General features: G+C 35.6%; 1 protein-coding gene across 1 annotated transcript in view; it reads right to left on the bottom strand.

Annotated features, from left to right (window-relative positions):
* Positions 1–17,933, bottom strand: part of LRRC39 (leucine rich repeat containing 39) — a 19,931-nt gene extending 1,998 nt beyond the window's left edge. Inside the window, exons 1-8 of the mRNA XM_032422738.1 lie at positions 17,824–17,933; positions 13,623–13,819; positions 8,022–8,127; positions 6,799–6,955; positions 6,119–6,255; positions 3,111–3,256; positions 2,239–2,391; positions 1,241–1,380 (exon numbers count right to left, since the gene is read on the bottom strand). Of these exons, the coding sequence (XP_032278629.1) occupies positions 1,241–1,380; positions 2,239–2,391; positions 3,111–3,256; positions 6,119–6,255; positions 6,799–6,955; positions 8,022–8,127; positions 13,623–13,735 (952 nt within the window). The 5' untranslated portion in view covers positions 13,736–13,819; positions 17,824–17,933. The remainder of the gene's footprint in view (positions 1–1,240; positions 1,381–2,238; positions 2,392–3,110; positions 3,257–6,118; positions 6,256–6,798; positions 6,956–8,021; positions 8,128–13,622; positions 13,820–17,823) is intronic.

The following is a 17,933-nucleotide window of genomic DNA, read 5'->3' as shown; positions in this document are numbered from 1 at the left end:
TGTCAAATTTCCTCATCTTCCACTTCTACCACCTCATCTCAGCATCACCATCCATCCGGTTGCTCTAACCAAAAACAGATTAATCTTAGAGTCCTCTCATTTCCCATCATTCAGTCACCAATTCTATCTACTACCTGTTTTTCATGTATTTATACCCTGAACTAGGCCCCAAACTAACTTTACTTGTCGTCCTCCAATCTATTTTCCATGCTATTGTTTCTGTGACTTGCTACCACAGATTAGGTGACCATTTCCTAATATCTGCCACTGGATGTTGGTAAAAATGATTTCTTCTAGCTAAAACACTGCCATTTGTTTGCTTGGATTATACTCATTCTCCAAAGCAGCTATCGTAGAAGATAAATTAAATTTGACCTTTTGATTCAAAAACTCTTCATGTTTTAGTGCATTATAAAATGATTTCTATTACTATACTATTGTTTCATTGTTTTTCTTAATAGAATTGTCTCTTTGGCTTCTTATAATCTTGGTTTAAGTTAAAGGCTTTCCTTTAGTGAAAAAGTGGTTTAATTCTTAATTGAGACTGAGTGATTGAAATCTATATATCAAAACCTCACATTTTAACTATTGGTTAAAAATCTGTTCTCAATATTTTTCATTCCTAGGCAAAATACTGTGTTGCTATTTGTGGATTATAGAAAAAGAGGAAATGACAGGGAAGGTAGTGTTCATGAGTACACTGAAATATATGACAAACTGATAGAATGAGGTAGTGAAGCTTTAAGAATCACATCTTCAGGGGCACCTGGGTGGCTCAGATTGTTAAGTGTCTGCCTTCGGCTCAGGTCATGATCTCAAGGTTTTGGGATTAAGCCCCGCGTCAGGCTCCCTGCTCAGTGGGAACTCTGCTTCTCCCTCTCCCTCTGCTCCCCCCCCACCCAGCCCCCAGCTTGTGCTCGCTTGCTCTCAAATGAATAAATAAAATCTTTTAAAAAAATCACATCTTCCTTCCCTTGGTTGTGCTTCAGATACTTGGCCAAAGAAATTTATTTCCTGTCACCACGTGAAAAACTTTCAGTATCTTCACAATTTCTCTCCAAGCCTTTATCAAAATTGTGAACAGATTGGAATTTCACTCTTTTTTCCTCCAGCAATATTGACCAAAAGACAAAATTTGACAGAAAAGGTAAGATGGAATGAGAAATCTATAAAGGAATCTATATATATACACACATTCCTCTACCAAATATTTGACATGTGTTATATAAAAATGCCATACCTGCTCTTCTCTGGGACTCCTGTATATATGCATGCATAAACTGAAGGCCAAATAATTCCCGTTCCTCTTCTTCATCTATGCTTTCACTGGGAGGAAGTGTTACTTCCAGTTTCAATGGGTTGTCTCTGAAGTTGACAAACCTAGCAGTTCACCAAAAAACAATATTTTTATAGATGCCATAGAAGTGTACATTTATTTTTCTGAGGAAAGATCAAATGATAATACACTAAATTACTTTTTTTTAACTGGTTTCAATAACATTTTGGTGAAATGTAGTAAATCCTAAGAATCTTTTAAGTTTCTTTTCCAGAAGAAAAAAAACACTAGCTTTAGACAACTCATTTTCAAAGCTTATAGAAGCAACTATTAGTCCCTAGCATGTATTTAATATGGTGAAGTTTCTGCATATTTTATAGACTTGTGTCTTATACATCACTGTACCTTCATCGAGTACAGGACTCAGCAGTTGCTGAAGAGGTGAATGAATGATTTTGTTATGGAAGTTGTGGGATTTGATGTGAATTGTCTTACATTCTCTGTCAGGGAATTAAATTTTGGAAGGAAGACACTTGAGGGAGTTCTGAGAGTAATTAACTTAGTAAAAAGTTGTATTTATTCTATCTGTAACATAATTGCCTGTGTCCACTGTAGTCATTTAGAAGGAAAATAAGCACTATTTTTATGCCTTTGGTTTTTATTTGTAGATGAGGTTTGTTAGCAGTTCCAAAGACGATTTTCATAAAAATGTCACCAACTGAGGGCATTCCTGAAAGCCCATAATCCCGGTATGGCTTTTGTTTCAAGAATTCTTTCTTGAATAATTTTGGCCAGTATTATATGAATCCTACTTATAAATTATAGAATTGCAAAGTTGGAAAAATTTTTAAATGTATTCATTCATATGAATGAGAACTCAAATCCATTAATAACAATTTCTCTATATTACCTTGTTCTGCAGCCAGAAAGGAACATGGCAGTTTTGTGTCTACAACATTTACCTCAGATTGGTCATCTCTTCCATGCATACTGGAATATCTTGCATTTTATTGTTGCTGAGCACAAGAGTACCCAGATTTTTCATATTGCTGATTGTTTCTGGCAAGCACGTTATTTCATTCCGTTGCAGCCATAATGTATGTAGACTCTGCATTCTGATGAATTAAAAGAGATTTCTGCGATTAATCATACATAATATGAAAACCCGGGTTCTTACTAACCTAAAATGAAACAAATGTCATCTTTCATAACATCTCCTTTAACCAGTGTACCAGTTGAGTTAACCGACTTCACGTTACCTGATTATTAGGGAAACTGCATTGGAGGGTTAATCCCTACAGTACACTTCTCAGCATGTGGTAGTAGAAAGGAAACCAACATATTTTAGAATTCTTCACTATTCTCATAGGATTTCTTAAAGAACAGCTATAAATGTTATCTAGTCTGAATTAGAGTGTTAGGAGAAAAATAAGAAACTATGAATATGCCTATTTGGGTAAGACAAGTATGCATAATGGTTAACAGCATGGACTGTGGGCCAGGCTGCCTAGGTTCACACTTAACACTGTGATCTTGAGCAATTTACATCTCTACATTAGTTTTCATCCATTTGTAAAGCCCACAGAGGGCCTGGCATGCACAAAGTAATGTTGTTACTGTGTGGCATATTCGTGTCAGCATGTGAAGTCAGAGAGCCAGTTTTTCTCTCCCAAAGCCCTTATACTTAAGTAAATGAAAATATTGTTAAAAAGTAGCATATTTAGTACCTCATGGGTCTCTTGTGATTGATTACGCTTGGGGTCCCCTTTGTTTTGTTATTTATGATGGATGGCTTCAACACATCTGTTAATAGCACAGAAAATTATATATTTACCTTTCTATGGTATCAGGAAGTTGTGCAAGTCTGTTGCTCCCCATGTCGAGCCATTCAAGAGCAGGCATGTTCAACACAGCCAGAGGGATTGTAGTAAAGTTGTTCATACTCAAATCAAGGTGCGTAAGCTTTAACAAACTGCTGAGCTGAAAAGGCAAGCAAGGTTTTTCAAAATGAATGTCCACAATGTAAACTACTAGAACACTCACATTAGTAGCGCTTTTTCACATCAAGGAATGTTCACATTATGCTTGGGCTTTTTTTTAGTCATCGTCCACAATAACTTTGAAATAAAAATAAAGCTAAATAATCTCCAGAGAAATGAAAAACTCTTATAGAAAGCTCATCTATTCAAAGAAAATTTATCTTCCAAATACCCAAGTTCCAGCACTTACAGAACCTGCTTGTGTTTGCTTGTACTTTCCTTTCATCCTGCATTTGAGATTTATATGGGAAAACCCAAACTTCAAAGTAATACTTCTCTTTATTGAACCTTCTTTTTTGTGCCTGATATTTTACATATGCTATCTCAGTCATAGCATTTACTGTTTGGTAATTCTATTTTCTCAATGAAAACATCAATAAAAGTTTATTAAGAATGATATCCCAACACCAGTGTGCTCAGCTTAAGAAAGAAAATATATTCAGGGGCACCTGGGTGGCTCAGTCGGCTAAGTGATTTGGTTTTGGCTCAGGTCGTGATCTCATGGTCATGAGATGTCCACCCCACCCCACCCCTGCCGTCGGGCTCCGCACTCAGCAGGGAGTCTGCTTGGGATTCTCTCCCTCTGCCCCTTCCTCCACTCACTCTGTCTCTCAAATAAATAAATCTTAAAAAAAAAAAAAAAAAAAATATATATATATATATATATATATATATATATATATATATATATATTTATATTGCTATGACTGCCTCCTATGTGTTCCTCCCTTCTTCCTTTCCAGAGGGAACCCCTCTCCTGAATTTGGTATTTATTATTCCTGTGCATGTTTTCTTGTTTTCATTACTATACATAAATACATGTTTTTAAATATTTCTCTGTAATTACTACTATATGTTTTCATAAACAAAATTTAGTATTTTTATTTGAAGATTATGATACTGTACTTCCCTTAACTTGCTTTTTTCTCTTAATATCAGTGACTCAATGTATTCATGTTGATGCTTACAACTCTAGTTTATTCATCAACTTTACAAGATGAGTATCTTATTTCTATTTTATAGACAAAATGGTTGAGAAAGACCATGTAACTAGAAATGATGGGTGATGTGCACTCAAAGTTTTCATGGACCTAAAGCCACAAAATTTCTAAACTCTTTCCATATAACACTGTAGTGAAAGTTTCAAAATGTGAGAATTTAGTTAACTTTTCCAAAAAGCTTTCTATTTTATCTAGGCAAGTTCTGTTTTATTATCTCAGGGAATGTTAAGATTCGTTCCATATCTTTAACACCACACACACACACAAAAAACCACAAATACAGTGTTTTGTGGGTAATGCAAAAAAGCAGGTTTCCATTTAGTAGGTAATCTTTGTCCAAGCTTTAGAATTCAAGCCATGAATAAAATACTTTTTCAAAATCAGACTTCAAAATTTTTCAAATGGTTTAGAATGGAGTATAAAAATATCGTTTTCAATTGGCATAAATATGTTTGTGTGTATACAGTGTGTGCGGCGTAGTGGCTGAGACATAAGTCTCTTCCTGTACTGATTTCTGAGTCGTACTAGAACCCTTTGATTTTATATTGAAAGATATTCACATTATTATAATAACAGTCTTTATTTTGCATATGTGAAAACTGAGACCTCTTTATGTAAAGTGGTGAGTTCAAGGCTTCACAGCTAATTTAGAAGCCATACTTGGAAATAATCCCAGGGTCAAGATTTCAGTTCAATATTTGTTTCAGTAAAACCTATTTCTTACGTGAAAAAGTTAAGGAAAACACAGGTTAATAGACATGCCCAAATTCATACAGTGTTTTTAGTGATGGAACCAATCCTAGAAAGAAAATCACAAGAATTAGAAGTTCAAAATAAAATATTTATTGGACCCCTTGTAGATATAAAGAAATTGTCCCTATGATCATCATTTTCATCATAAATAAGTACATACATTTCATTAAGTTGAACTATTCAAAGATGAGATAGATATAAATGTGTAGAAACTATGTTTTACTTGCAAGAGCAACAATTGGTGACATATTTACTGGTGTGGGAAAAAAAGTGCTATTCTCACCAAAAATAGTGGAGAATGGGAGAAAGGAATAGTCTATTTTGTTTTGAGTTTTAATTATGTTTATTAACTTTCATCTTGCAAAGTCAATACCTTGGAAATTTTCTTTGCTGATTGTAAGATCATTAAATATGTTTGAAGTATGTTTGAAAGTGTCTCTATGACTATGATCAGCTTGGTTTTACTAATAACAAGTCGTACTAGTCCACCTAATACTGGTTTACTTCTAGTACGACAAGTCATCATACCAAATCAAAATTTGAAGGCTTTGCAAACCCATTGCTTTCTTTTACTCAGCAGAGCCTAAGAAACTAGCAAAGAAACACTTTTCTGAAACTGAAGAATTCATTTCTTACCACTTCACCTCTATTTCAAAAACTGATCACTCTATAGACACCAACTAGTAAAAAAAAGAGTTTTTCCATCACCACATTGTCTGTGCTTTGTGATAATCATTTATTCACTAAGCATTTATTAAGTAACAACTACAACTTAGGCTGTGCCTTCAATTCTGGAGATAGAAATAAATAAGACTCTTACTCTGGCCTTCAAGGAGATCACAAATGATGTCAGTACTGCATCTTTTATGCTAAATAGATATTTCTCTAATTAAAAATATGTGTTATAATAGGAAATGATAATCACTAAATATTTTCTGAAATAAAATCTATAGCATTTCTTCATTAGTGTTATTTTTGGCAATCACACAGCTGAGAAGTAAACCAGTATTAGGTGGACAATAAGTCATAGACACTTATGTCTTTCTGACCTCTTGTGGAAGATCACAGATGTCTCTGTTTACAGCAAGTTCTAGTTTCTCCAAGCTGGCACAATGACTTAGTTCCCTGGGCACAGTCTTGATTTTGTTGTAACTAAGAATCAGCTCCTTAAGTTTAGTGAGAAGTCCTACAAAAAAATAATACACGATAGAGAGCAGATGGATATAAAATAATGTTTCCAGTTATTTAAGTATTACAGCATAACTTACTTGCCAGTTTCGTATTGGCAAATCAAACTTCCCAGGTTCTTCCCTTTTCCTAGTGTGTGTCCTGCCCCTTCTAAAGATAGGAGGTTTATCAGTGCTATAAGCAAAAAATATGGTGTTTTTTTTTTTCATCTTGTTTTATCTCCTATATCATGGCCAATTTTCCATTTAGGGATTTTTTTTCTCATCCAAGGAATCTTTCTTTCTTGCCTTCAACCTGTTCTCTTCTAGGAGGATTAACTGAACAAGACACATTGTTTCCAGAATCTATACAATGTTTCCCAAGGGACTTTTCCTTGCCTTGAAATCTTATCTTGAATCACTTCTGTAAATTCCAGAAACTTGGGTCCTCTGGAAGCTTCAATTTAGATGTCTACAATTTTCTCAAGACTCGGGGCTACGTTATTCCATGTATCAAAAAAATTCTCAGTAAAAAACCCGGGAATAAAAGCAATCTTCCTTACCAATTCCTCGAGGTATCTCTGAAATTGTGTTTCGAGATAAATCTAATACAATGAGGTTCTGGAATCTTCCAATGAATTCAGGAATTTTCAATAAACCAGTTCTATGAAGTTGCCATTCCTGTAGCTGATTCAATTTCAGTAGAGAAGAAGGGAGGGTCTAAACTCAAGTAAAAGAAATGACAGAATTACTATATTACTTAAATTATTTTAGTATCATGTCATACTGAAGTATAATTGTAGTGATATTACTTGATTTGTAAAAGAACTTTGGAGTATTTTTTCCTTAATGGGTTATATTTCCAAGTGCTTTGTGTTACTTCTAAGTTTTAAGAACTTTACTTTGGGGGTACAGGTACTAAACCTTCAAACCCTAATCAGAATAAACAAAGATAATGTATTTTGGTCAATAGTGCACACCCATATAACAATGTCCTAAATATATTGTTGTATTAGGCTTTTTTAGAGTACATATATAGTTGAAAATGAGAATATGGTGGTTAGAGAAACAAAAAATCATTTTAGTCAATAATTCAAATTTCTCTTTGCCTTATATTTTGAAATATTTTGTAAGCTTTTTACAGATTTTTTTATAAAGATTTTAAGAGTTTCAACCTTTCTGAACTTTACACCTTTTCCCTTTCAACCTAAAATAGCCCAAAGAGAAAATAACCTGCTAGCTAACTATACCTACATGTATGAAAACAAACACTGACCCAAGGTATAGATACCCTTATAAAAATTAGAGCATGCCTAATGTAATTAAGCAAACTCTGTGTGTGTGTGTGTGTGTGTGTGTGTGTGTGTGTGTATTTATGAGAGAGAGTATGAATCAGGTAGTAGCCCTCGAAAAAAATGAATATCCTATTCCATTTTGTGGACTTTTAGCTGGGCATTTGTTTTGGAAAAGCTATATGATTTTTGTTAGGCAGATGTCATCTTTTTTATGGAAATGAGAAGTTGCTTACTAGTAGGATTAGTAGGAGAAAAAATGCAAATGACTTATGTTTAGGCAGAGTTGAAGAAAACTGACTGAGTTTTTACCAAAAAAATGTGAAGTTATATTTCTTTTCAGTTGTTCATGTTGCCCAAATTCATCTGGTGTATTATTAACATTAGAATTTCTAACTATTCTGGACTTAATCACACAGTCTCAGAATCATTTTCTCAACTCTCCCACAAAACGTAAAATACAGAAAATCAAATATTACTTCTATGAAGCTTACCTTCCATTCCTCTTTCTCTATCTTCAAAATGACTCTTCCATTTTCCCTGATGACCTTTTCTTTTAGCTTGCTTAAGCGTACTCGTTCTTCCCAGATCCGCACTAGCCTAAGAGAGCAGACATTTTAGTTTGCCAGTAACAACATACATAGGTAGCATTCACTTTTATATAAAAAGTGATCCGTCAAAAACAACCATTTGATCGGGGCACCCGGGTGGCTCAGTCGTTAAGCGTCTGCCTTCGGCTCAGGGGATCGAACCCCGCATCGGGCTCCCTGCTTGGTGGGAAGCCTGTTTCTCCCTCTCCCACTCCCCCTGCTTGTGTTCCCTCTCTCGCATTCTCTCTCTCTGTCAAATAAATAAAATAAAAATCTTTAAAAAAAAAAAAAAAACCATTTGATCGATAGTATCTGGAAATCAGGAAAGAAGTTGTTTTGTAAGAATTATAAATATGATTCGAATCATAAAGCCCTATATTTAAGTTTTGAAAAGTGTCATAACTCCATAGATTTAACTAATAGCTTTATTGAGTTATACATAATTCACATACCATAAAATTAATCCTTTTAAAGTATACAATTCAATGGTTTTGGATATATTCACAGAGTTGGCTCAACTATCACCACTATCGGATCCAAAACATTTTCATCATTCAAAAAAACTCCCACACCCAGTGCAAACTGGTGCAGCCACTCTAGAAAACAGTATGGAGTTTCCTCAAAAAGTTAAAAATAGAGCTACCCTACAATCCAGCAATTGCTCTACTAAGTATTTACCCAAGAAATACAAAATACCAGTTCAAAGGGCAGCATTATCTATAACAGCCAAATTTTGGAAACAGCCCAAGTGTCCATCAACTGATGAATGGATAAAGAGGATGTGGTAATACATATACATACACATATATACATGTATGTATATATACAGATGCATATATATGTATATACATAAACATATGTGTGTATAGATACATATATATACACACGCACACACATATATGGGATATTAGCCATAAAAAAGAATGAAATCATGCCATTTGCAGCAATGTGGATGGAGCTAGAGAATATTATGCTAAGCGAAATAAGTCAGAGAAAGACAAATAGCATATGATTTCACTCATATGTGGAATTTAAGAAACAAATGTGCAAAGGGATGGGGAGAGAGAGAAAGAGGCAAACCAAGAAACAGACTCTTAACCACAGAGAACAAACCAATGGTTACCAGAGGAGAGGTGGTTGGGAGATGGGTTAAATAGATGATGGGGATTAAGGAGTGCGCTTGTGATGAGCACTGCGTGTTGTAAGGAATTGATGAATCACTATATTGTACACGTAAACTAATACAACACTGTATGTTAACTAACTGGAATTAAATTAAAAACTTTAAAAAATAAAATAAAAAGCCACACCCATTCCTCCCTTTCCCAGCCCCTGGTAACCACTGATCTTTCTATCTCTATGAATTTGCCTATTCTGGACATTTCATATAAATGGGATTATACAATATGTGGTCTTTCCACGTAGTGTAAGTTTATTCAGAGTTCACCCATGCTGTAACATGTTTCAGTACTATATTCCTTTTTATAGAAGAATCATCTTCCATTGCATGAATATACCACATTTTGTTTATCTGTTCGTCAGCTGATGGACATTTGGGTTAATCCCACTTATTGGCTATTATGAATAATGCTACTATGAACATTTGTGAACAAGTTTTTATGCAGACATATGTTTTCCTTTATTTTGGGTATAGTCCTAGGAGAAGAATTGCTGCATCCTATTATAACTCTATTTTTAACTTTTTTTTTTTTAGGAACTACTAAACTGTGTCCAAATTGCTTGTACCATTTTACCTTCCCTCCAGCAGCACATGAGGCTTCTGATTTCTCCATATCCTTGTCTACTTTTGTTATTGTCCATGGTTCGAATCATAGCCATCCTAGTGAGCGTGAAGTGGTATCTCACTGTCCTTTCAACTTGCATTTATTAGACATCTAATCCATAGATAGTTAATAACTTTATAATGACTTGCAAATAATACAGTTCAACTTCAGAGTTAAGTTATATGATTATATTCCAATTTTATTCAGATTTCATTTTTCAGATATAAAAATGCATAAAACCTTTGTCATTCTGAAACACATTCCTATTGATTTTTGGTTCACTGAAAACATACATAAGAATAATATCAAGCTATGAAAATGACTAGTAAAAGGTTGCAAAAGTTTTTTTTATTTCTACACTAGAAAATTTTTAATGTATGAGAAATGAGAAAGAATAAGTTTAGAATTGAAATCTTTGCAATTTTAGCCTCTTAGAATGATACCTAATAAAGAAATATAAGCAGTTATCAAAGAACATAGGTTTAATTAATTTGAATAGTCACTTGCCAAAAAGATCTATGTACTTCAGAACAAGATTTAATGACAAGTGCAATTAGATGTCTTATTCCCTAAACTTTTACTTAAAGAATTCATCAAGCAACCATTATATGCCAAATGCTATGCTGCACATTGTGCATGCAAAAAGCTCTGTCCTTAATGAGTTTACAGTGAGGCTAACTATTACTCAACTAGTCTCTTTCCATCTCTATAATGATTCTTAAATTCTTTCTGGATCTAAATTTCTATGATCTAAGTCCTAATGTATCACTTAACTTGGTGACCAGGGGCAATTCATACCACCTCTGTGGGCCTTGCCATTACAATGGGGTTTGGATTAAATAATGTCTAAGGTCTCTTCCAGCTCTAGTGTTCTGTAATTCATCCATTATTTAGTCTAAGCTTGATGTTCTTTCAATTTTAAATAGAAATTTTCTACCTCCTATGAAACCCTCTTAGTATAGTCTAAAGGCTTTCCCAGATTTTGCCACACCAACTCTTACCCAAGTGCTTGATTTCTTCAAGACAGCTTGGCATCAAAAGACAATGGGGTCAATTTCTGTTTAAACTTTAGGCTTTTTGAAATAAATCTTTAGCCACATTTAGCCAAGAAAAGCAGCATTAGTTTACATCCTTAACCTTTTCTATCCCTTGCCTATTTTGTAGAGAGAGAACGTGAAGCTGCTGAAATTATTCTTTTCTTTTTAAAGATTTTACTTATTTATTTATTTATTTGAGAGAAAGAGCGCATGCATGAGGGGCAGGGGAGGGCAGAGGGAGAGGGAGAATCTCAAGCAGAGTCGATGAGGGACTAGATCCCATAACTCTAAGATCATGACCTGCGCCAAAATCAAGAGTCGGATGCCCAACTGACTGAGCCACCCAGGTGCCCCAATTAAATGGTTCTTAACTAAACATGTGTAATAGGTGAAGTTCAGGAGTTTAGAAGCAAGTCAGGATTCCTGCCCTGCCCACTGTTTAAAAAAGGGATAGGATTTATTAAGAGTCCTCTGGAGTCAAGTTTATCATAACTATAGAATACAAACATAATAGATTTCATAAGAGTAGCTTTATATATAAAGGACCAATCTAGGGAAAGACCTAAGGTGAATATTATGCCTCCTGAATCAGACTGTGCAGGTATGAATACCAGTTCCACATTTATTAGCAGTGTGATCTTTGACAAGTTACTTAGGCCTATCCCTCAGGTTTTCCATCTTTAAAAGGGAGAAAGTGAACACTCATGTGTGGCAGAGACTGATACTCCTCTTCTTCCTCAATAATAGAGCCTCTAAATTTAACTGGGCTGAAGACTTCATTTAGTCATCCTCCCTTGGAGTTAGATATGATTCATATAACTGGGATGTTAGCAGAAGTAGGAGTGGGTGCAACTTCCTGCTAGCTGGGATCAAATATGTTGGCTGCAATTGGTGTATCATTTGGGGCCATTAAGTGACTTTAGGAATGGAAGCCATGCACAGTTGAGCAACAAGATAAAAGCCTGAGTATCTGACTCAGTGGAGTGCTATTCCAGCCCCAGATCAAATATCCAAAAAAGTTAACATATCTTGTTTAGAAAATATTATTTTGGGGACACTGGGTTTGCTCAGTCAGTTATGCATCTGACTCTTAATTTCAGCTCAGGCCATGACCTTAGAGTCGTGAGATCAAGCCCTGCATCTGGCTCCCTGCTCAGCGAGGAGTCTGCTTGGGATTCTCTTCCTCCCTCTTCCTCTGTCCCTCACCCCCCTCCCCACTCTCTCTCAAATAAATAAATCTTTTTAAAAATTTTTTAAAAAGAAAACATTATTTTGGTTTTCCTTCTCTCATAATGCAAAATAATCCTCATCAAGACACTCTGTTTCAGTGTGTTGAGAGGATTAAATGAGATAGTACAAATAAAGCACTTAGCAGAGTGCCTAGTAAACAGTAAGTGCACAATAAATGGCTGCTACCCTCTTCACTATCAGCATCATTATCCTTTTTATTGGCTTTGGTTGGAAAGAATGGTCCCTCCCCATTCAGATTTTTGTTTTTACAGAGAGCAGACACAAAATAATTGCTGATTAAGAACCTTTCCCCCTCTTCTTTACTGGGAGAATAGCTGTTATTTTCAAGCATTTGTACTTCCCCCAAGTAATGCAGGTATAAATCTTAATTTGTTTAAACCAATCATACAGTCTCATTCCCCTAGAAGGGGACTGGATTAAGGGAGTCCAAATGACCCAGTTCTGGTCAATGAGAGCTGAGGGAGAGGTTTCCTAAAGCGCCCAGAAAGGCTTCCTCATTCTTGAAGAAACAGAAATCATTTCCACTCTTCTGATAACATAATGATGCCTAGCTGTGATGCCTGGAAGTGGACCAGCCATCCTGTGACACGCACAGAGGGAACCTGAGGACCAAACTGACACACTGAGATTAGCAGTAGAAAGTGATAAAAAGAAACCGAGTCTTTAAAGCTGTTCAGGCTTTGGGATTACCTTGCTTCAGGACTTCCCTAGTCCTTAAGCCATTCTTAGTTGAATTTTATGGTACTTGTTAACTGACACAGGAGCATTTTTTCCATTGAGATATAATTGACATATAACATTATTAATGGTCCAATATTTATATATGTTGCAAGACAAAAAGACAATTTAATATTTAGAAAGAGACCTGGTGAATGAGAATCATAGGGATCCATAAGGAAAGTGGCTCTTCTTGCAAGATTAATAGAATGCTTTGGAGACATCCAATCAGGAAAATAGGGAGATATCAAGAAGGCAGAGGAAATGAGAGCCAAACTATTTAAGTATAGCCCAAATCAAGGAATCAGGTGATCCACAGGGACCCTGGCTGAAACTCACAGCTGTTCAAATAGGTGAGAATCTCTAGTACCTTCTATTGCCAGATGTTGCTTTAGTATCTACAGGATATAATACTGAACGAGCAATCACTGAAAAGTGGACTAAAAGACACTAATCAAACTTTGAGGAATGTTGAACAGACTCCTATGAGGGCCTGAAGATAACTACTATTTTCACATACAGACACTTGTATTTTTTGTGGCCACCCTCACATAGCCACACGTAATTAAATCGGGTGTATCCTTTAGTAATATTTTGAGTTTTCAGTAAATAAAAATATCAAATTCAACAATAAGGCATTTAATAAGTGCTCTTTTCTATAATGATGATATTCTGAATTTTCACTAAATCAAAATAACAAACATGTTAAAGCATACTTCTGTTGAAATTCTTTCTCTCGCTTCAGGTCTTCATTGTGTTTCTTTATTCTTTCTTCCCAAACTTCCTTCACAGCACTGACAGCCCCAGGACAAACTGCATTTTCTGACATGATTTCTCCACATTGTCACAGAGTCACCAACTTCATTAGATTCTGAATAGCTGAATCACAGATGCCATCTCAAAAAGGACCTAACTGTAGCGGAGAAAGAAACGTGTTTCAGAATGTTCATTGAATCCAGAAATGATCATAATAGCTTATATTTATTGAACACTTTCCATGTTGCCAAGACTATTTTTATACACTTTACATATCATCTCTCACTTAATAATCCTCATAAAAATACTATGCCATGGATGCGTTTTTTTTCTTTAAAGATTTTATTTATTTATTTGAGAGAGAGAGAGAGTAGAGTGAGAGAGAGAGCATGAGTGGGGGAGAACAGGGGGCAGAGGGAGGAGTAGCAGGCTCCCCGCTGAGCAGGGAGCCCAATGCAGGGCTCGATCCCAGGTCCCTGGGATCATGACCTGAGCCGAAGGCAGACACTTAACCCACTGAGCCACCCAGGTGCCCTACCATGGGTGCTTTTATTGTGTGTAATGTACAGATGAAAAATTGAGCCTTAAAAAAGATGGGCAATTTGTTCAAGGTCTCATGTCTAGTATGTGACAGAGGTGGAAAGTGAAGCCAAGTCTACTTCCTTTGCTACTATGTAATTAACAATAATGAAAAACTGCAACTAGTTTACATGCCCAGTTTAGGAAAATGATTAAATAATGGATATATACATTTAAGACCAGCATTTGGGGCTATCTACTTAATCTAGATGCTATATGCATAGGCTGGAATTTGGTTAACTGGCAGTATACTGGGATTATTTGCTCTTGTAAAATAAATCGTAAATGGGCAGCTGTAATGCTGAGGATTGTGACCTGAATCTCAAAAGGGAAAGGACAGTACAAATAGGGGAATGGTTATGTAAATTATGGTAGATCCATTTGATGGAATGTTCTTTGCCTTACAAACAATTGTACTGATTTCTCATCAAATTGTATTGGTAATAGTGAAAGAATTTGACTCACAATTAATTGAATTATTTCTTCCCAAATTCAGGAAGTCAAAGATGTCCACAATCACAACTATTCAACATTATACTGGAATGGCTACAAGGCAAAGGAAGTAAATAGAAAGGTATAAAGTTTGGAAAAGAAGAAGTGAAATTTGCAACAGTGTAGGGAAGCAGGTACTCTCATACACTAAAGGTGGTAGTATTTGTTCTTCTCAATGGAGAGAAATTTGGTAATGTCCATCAGTCTTATAAATGTACATTCATACTCATAGGAGTTTATGTTGCAAATATTTTCAATCTTAAAATTACATATTATAAAGTTATTCACTGCAATGTTTTTCATAGAAGCAAAAGACTGGAAAAAATATAACTTTTTTTTTTAAAGATTTTATTTGTCAGAGAGAGAGAGCACAAGCAGGGGGAGCAGCAGGCAGAGGGAGAGGGAGAAGCAGGCTCCCGGCCAAGCAGGGAGCCCAATGTGGGACTCGATCTCAGGACCCTGGAATCATGACCTGAGCCGAAGGCAGACGCTTAAACGACTGAGCCACTCAGGCATCCCACAATATAACTTTTGATCAGTAAATTATAGTACATCCATATCATGGGAAATTATATAGCTCCATAAAGTAAAACATTTCATATACTGACATGCCATGATCTCCAAAATGTATGACTATGGCATAATTTAATTTTTCTGTCCCAATGAATATGGGTATTTGGGTACCAGAGTTTTGCTATTATGAGCAATATTATTTCCAGAATTCTTGTCCTCATCTACATGGTGCTCAAGTGGTATTGCCTCTATTGGGTCTATACCTAGAACTAGAACTGCTGGATCATAATATATGTGAATGTTCAAACTTATAAGATAGAGCCAAATTGTTTTCCAAAGTCATTGTGCCCACTAGTACTCTTACTACAACTGTATAAGGGTCTCCATTGATGTACATCCTTCTAACAAACTACTGCATAAAATCTCATTATGGTCACAAATTTATACTTTCCTGATTTTACTAAATGCTGCAAGTTAATACACAAAGATTGTCCAAATAAAAGACAAAAATCCTGTGTATTGTTTGTAAGAGGCATTCCTAGCATAAAAATAGGAAAAAATAGGAAGTATAAAATAGGAAAAGATCCACACCTAGATTTATACCCAAGAGAAATAAAAACATATGTTCACACAAAAATTTCTACCTGAATGTTGAAGTAGCATTATTCACAATAGCCAAAAAGTGGAAACAACTGGCTGTCAACTGACAAATGGATAAACAAAATGTGGTATATCCATACAATGGAATATTATTCAGCCATGAAAAGGAGTAAGTACTGATACATGCTATATCATGGATAAACTTTGAATGAAGTGTGCTAAGTGAAAGAAGCCAGACACAAAAGACCATGTATGATCCCATTTATATGAAATGTCCCAAATAGGTAGATCCATAGAGAAAAAACGGTAGATTAGTGATATCCAGGGGCTTTCCAGAGGGGGAAAGAGGGAGTGACTGCTAAAGTGCAGAGTTTCTTTTTGAGTGATGGAAATCAACTTTTTAAATAAATCAACCTATAAAAAAGCAAGAACAACTTATTTATGGCTAAAGAACAGAATGTAATAAGTATAATACATCTTGAAAATATAAATACTTTATTTTTTTTAAGATTTTATTTATTTGACAGAGAGAGACACACAGCGAGAGAGGGAACACAAGCAGTGAGAGTGGGAGAGGGAGAAGCAGGCTTCCCGCGGAGCAGGGAGCCCAATGCGGGGCTCGATCCCAGGACCCCGGGATCATGACCTGAGCCGAAGGCAGACGCATAACGACTGAGCCACCCAGGTGCCCCGAAAATATAAATACTTTAATAGAATGTGGAAGAAGGACATGGGGAAGTAGAAGGAAAGAACACTAGTAGCCACATCTTCAAAGTGGGGAGTCATAGACACTGTATTTTATGGAATGAGAACTAGATATTGAAGCATTTGTTTCAAGTTATAAAGGAAATAAAGGGAGAAACTAAAAATAAGGATATAACTCTATGGAGGTGTAAGTGAACTTAAGCATCATCTTTCACAATGAAGTTCCATAGATAATGCCTAAAGTTGATAAGAAATAATAACCACCTTTGAAAAAATACAAAACAAAACAGGAACTATGGAGATAACCACCGAAGACTAAATCCTGAAATGGTTAAAATGCTTACTTCTAGAGTGCTAGAGAGAAATGGGGTAGAGAATATTGCTTTTCATTATTAATCTTCTCTAAAGTATTGATTTCCTTAAAAGTATGCAGTGTGGGAGAGAGACAAAGACAGAGAGGGGGTGGCAGAATAACTCTATTACAGAGGACAAAAATGTTTAAAATGTTAGGATGGATATATAATTAATTGCCAATGCAGAAAATTAGTAGGAAACGGTCTCTATTTTTAAGCAAAGCATGCACAGTTTCCACAGAAATGGACTGCAAGGTCTTTTTGCCATCAAGAAAACTTGGGATACATATGCTGATAATCCAAACCCCTGGGGACATCACAGTCAACCTACAATTTATTGTCTCAGATTCTAGCAAGTTTGAAGTGTGTATCACATAATAAAACATTTTTTAAAATCCCAAGTATGTACATGTAAATGTGTATTTTTTAAAACATACATAACCATTCATATGCTCATTGGGTTCCTCAGTTTGCCACTGAACTTCATTCAGCCATCAGCTTTCCTATAACAGTGACCAATTTCCCTTCGAGGAAAACAAGTCAATAATGATATATATATATATTTCTACCTCCAACACAGAATTGTGTTCTCTACCTTGATTAGATAACAGAAAAGCACACAGTTTGGCAAGGACATACCCCGGAGAGTCTGCTTTCCAAAGGCAAAAGAAAGAAAGGAAAAAAGAAACCCAAACAAACCCAAAAACAAACAAACAAAAAAATACTTCTTAACTTTGAGGGAAATCAGTATTTCAGAGGAAAACAATTACATGCATGACTATGAAACCCCACAAGAGACTTTTAAATTCAATTCCAAATTCAGTTGTACATTCCAGCAAATTCAGACACAGTGAAGTCATCATCAGCAACCTCTTTCTATGTGAAGAATGGGCAAAAAATGTTTTTGAAAAACACTTACCACTGTCAGTGGATGCAGAACCTAACATGCCCAAAGTTAGTGACTACCAGCTGAGAGAGGATTTCAGGGAGAATTGTTTTCAGTGTGGCTCCGGGATGATTAAAATCCTC

The sequence above is a fragment of the Phoca vitulina genome, unplaced genomic scaffold, assembly GCF_004348235.1.
Source record: "Phoca vitulina isolate PV1807 unplaced genomic scaffold, GSC_HSeal_1.0 scaffold2, whole genome shotgun sequence".
Lineage (NCBI taxonomy): Eukaryota > Metazoa > Chordata > Mammalia > Carnivora > Phocidae > Phoca > Phoca vitulina.
Note: the sequence above shows the minus strand (reverse complement) of the source record. Positions and strands in the feature narration are given on the sequence as shown.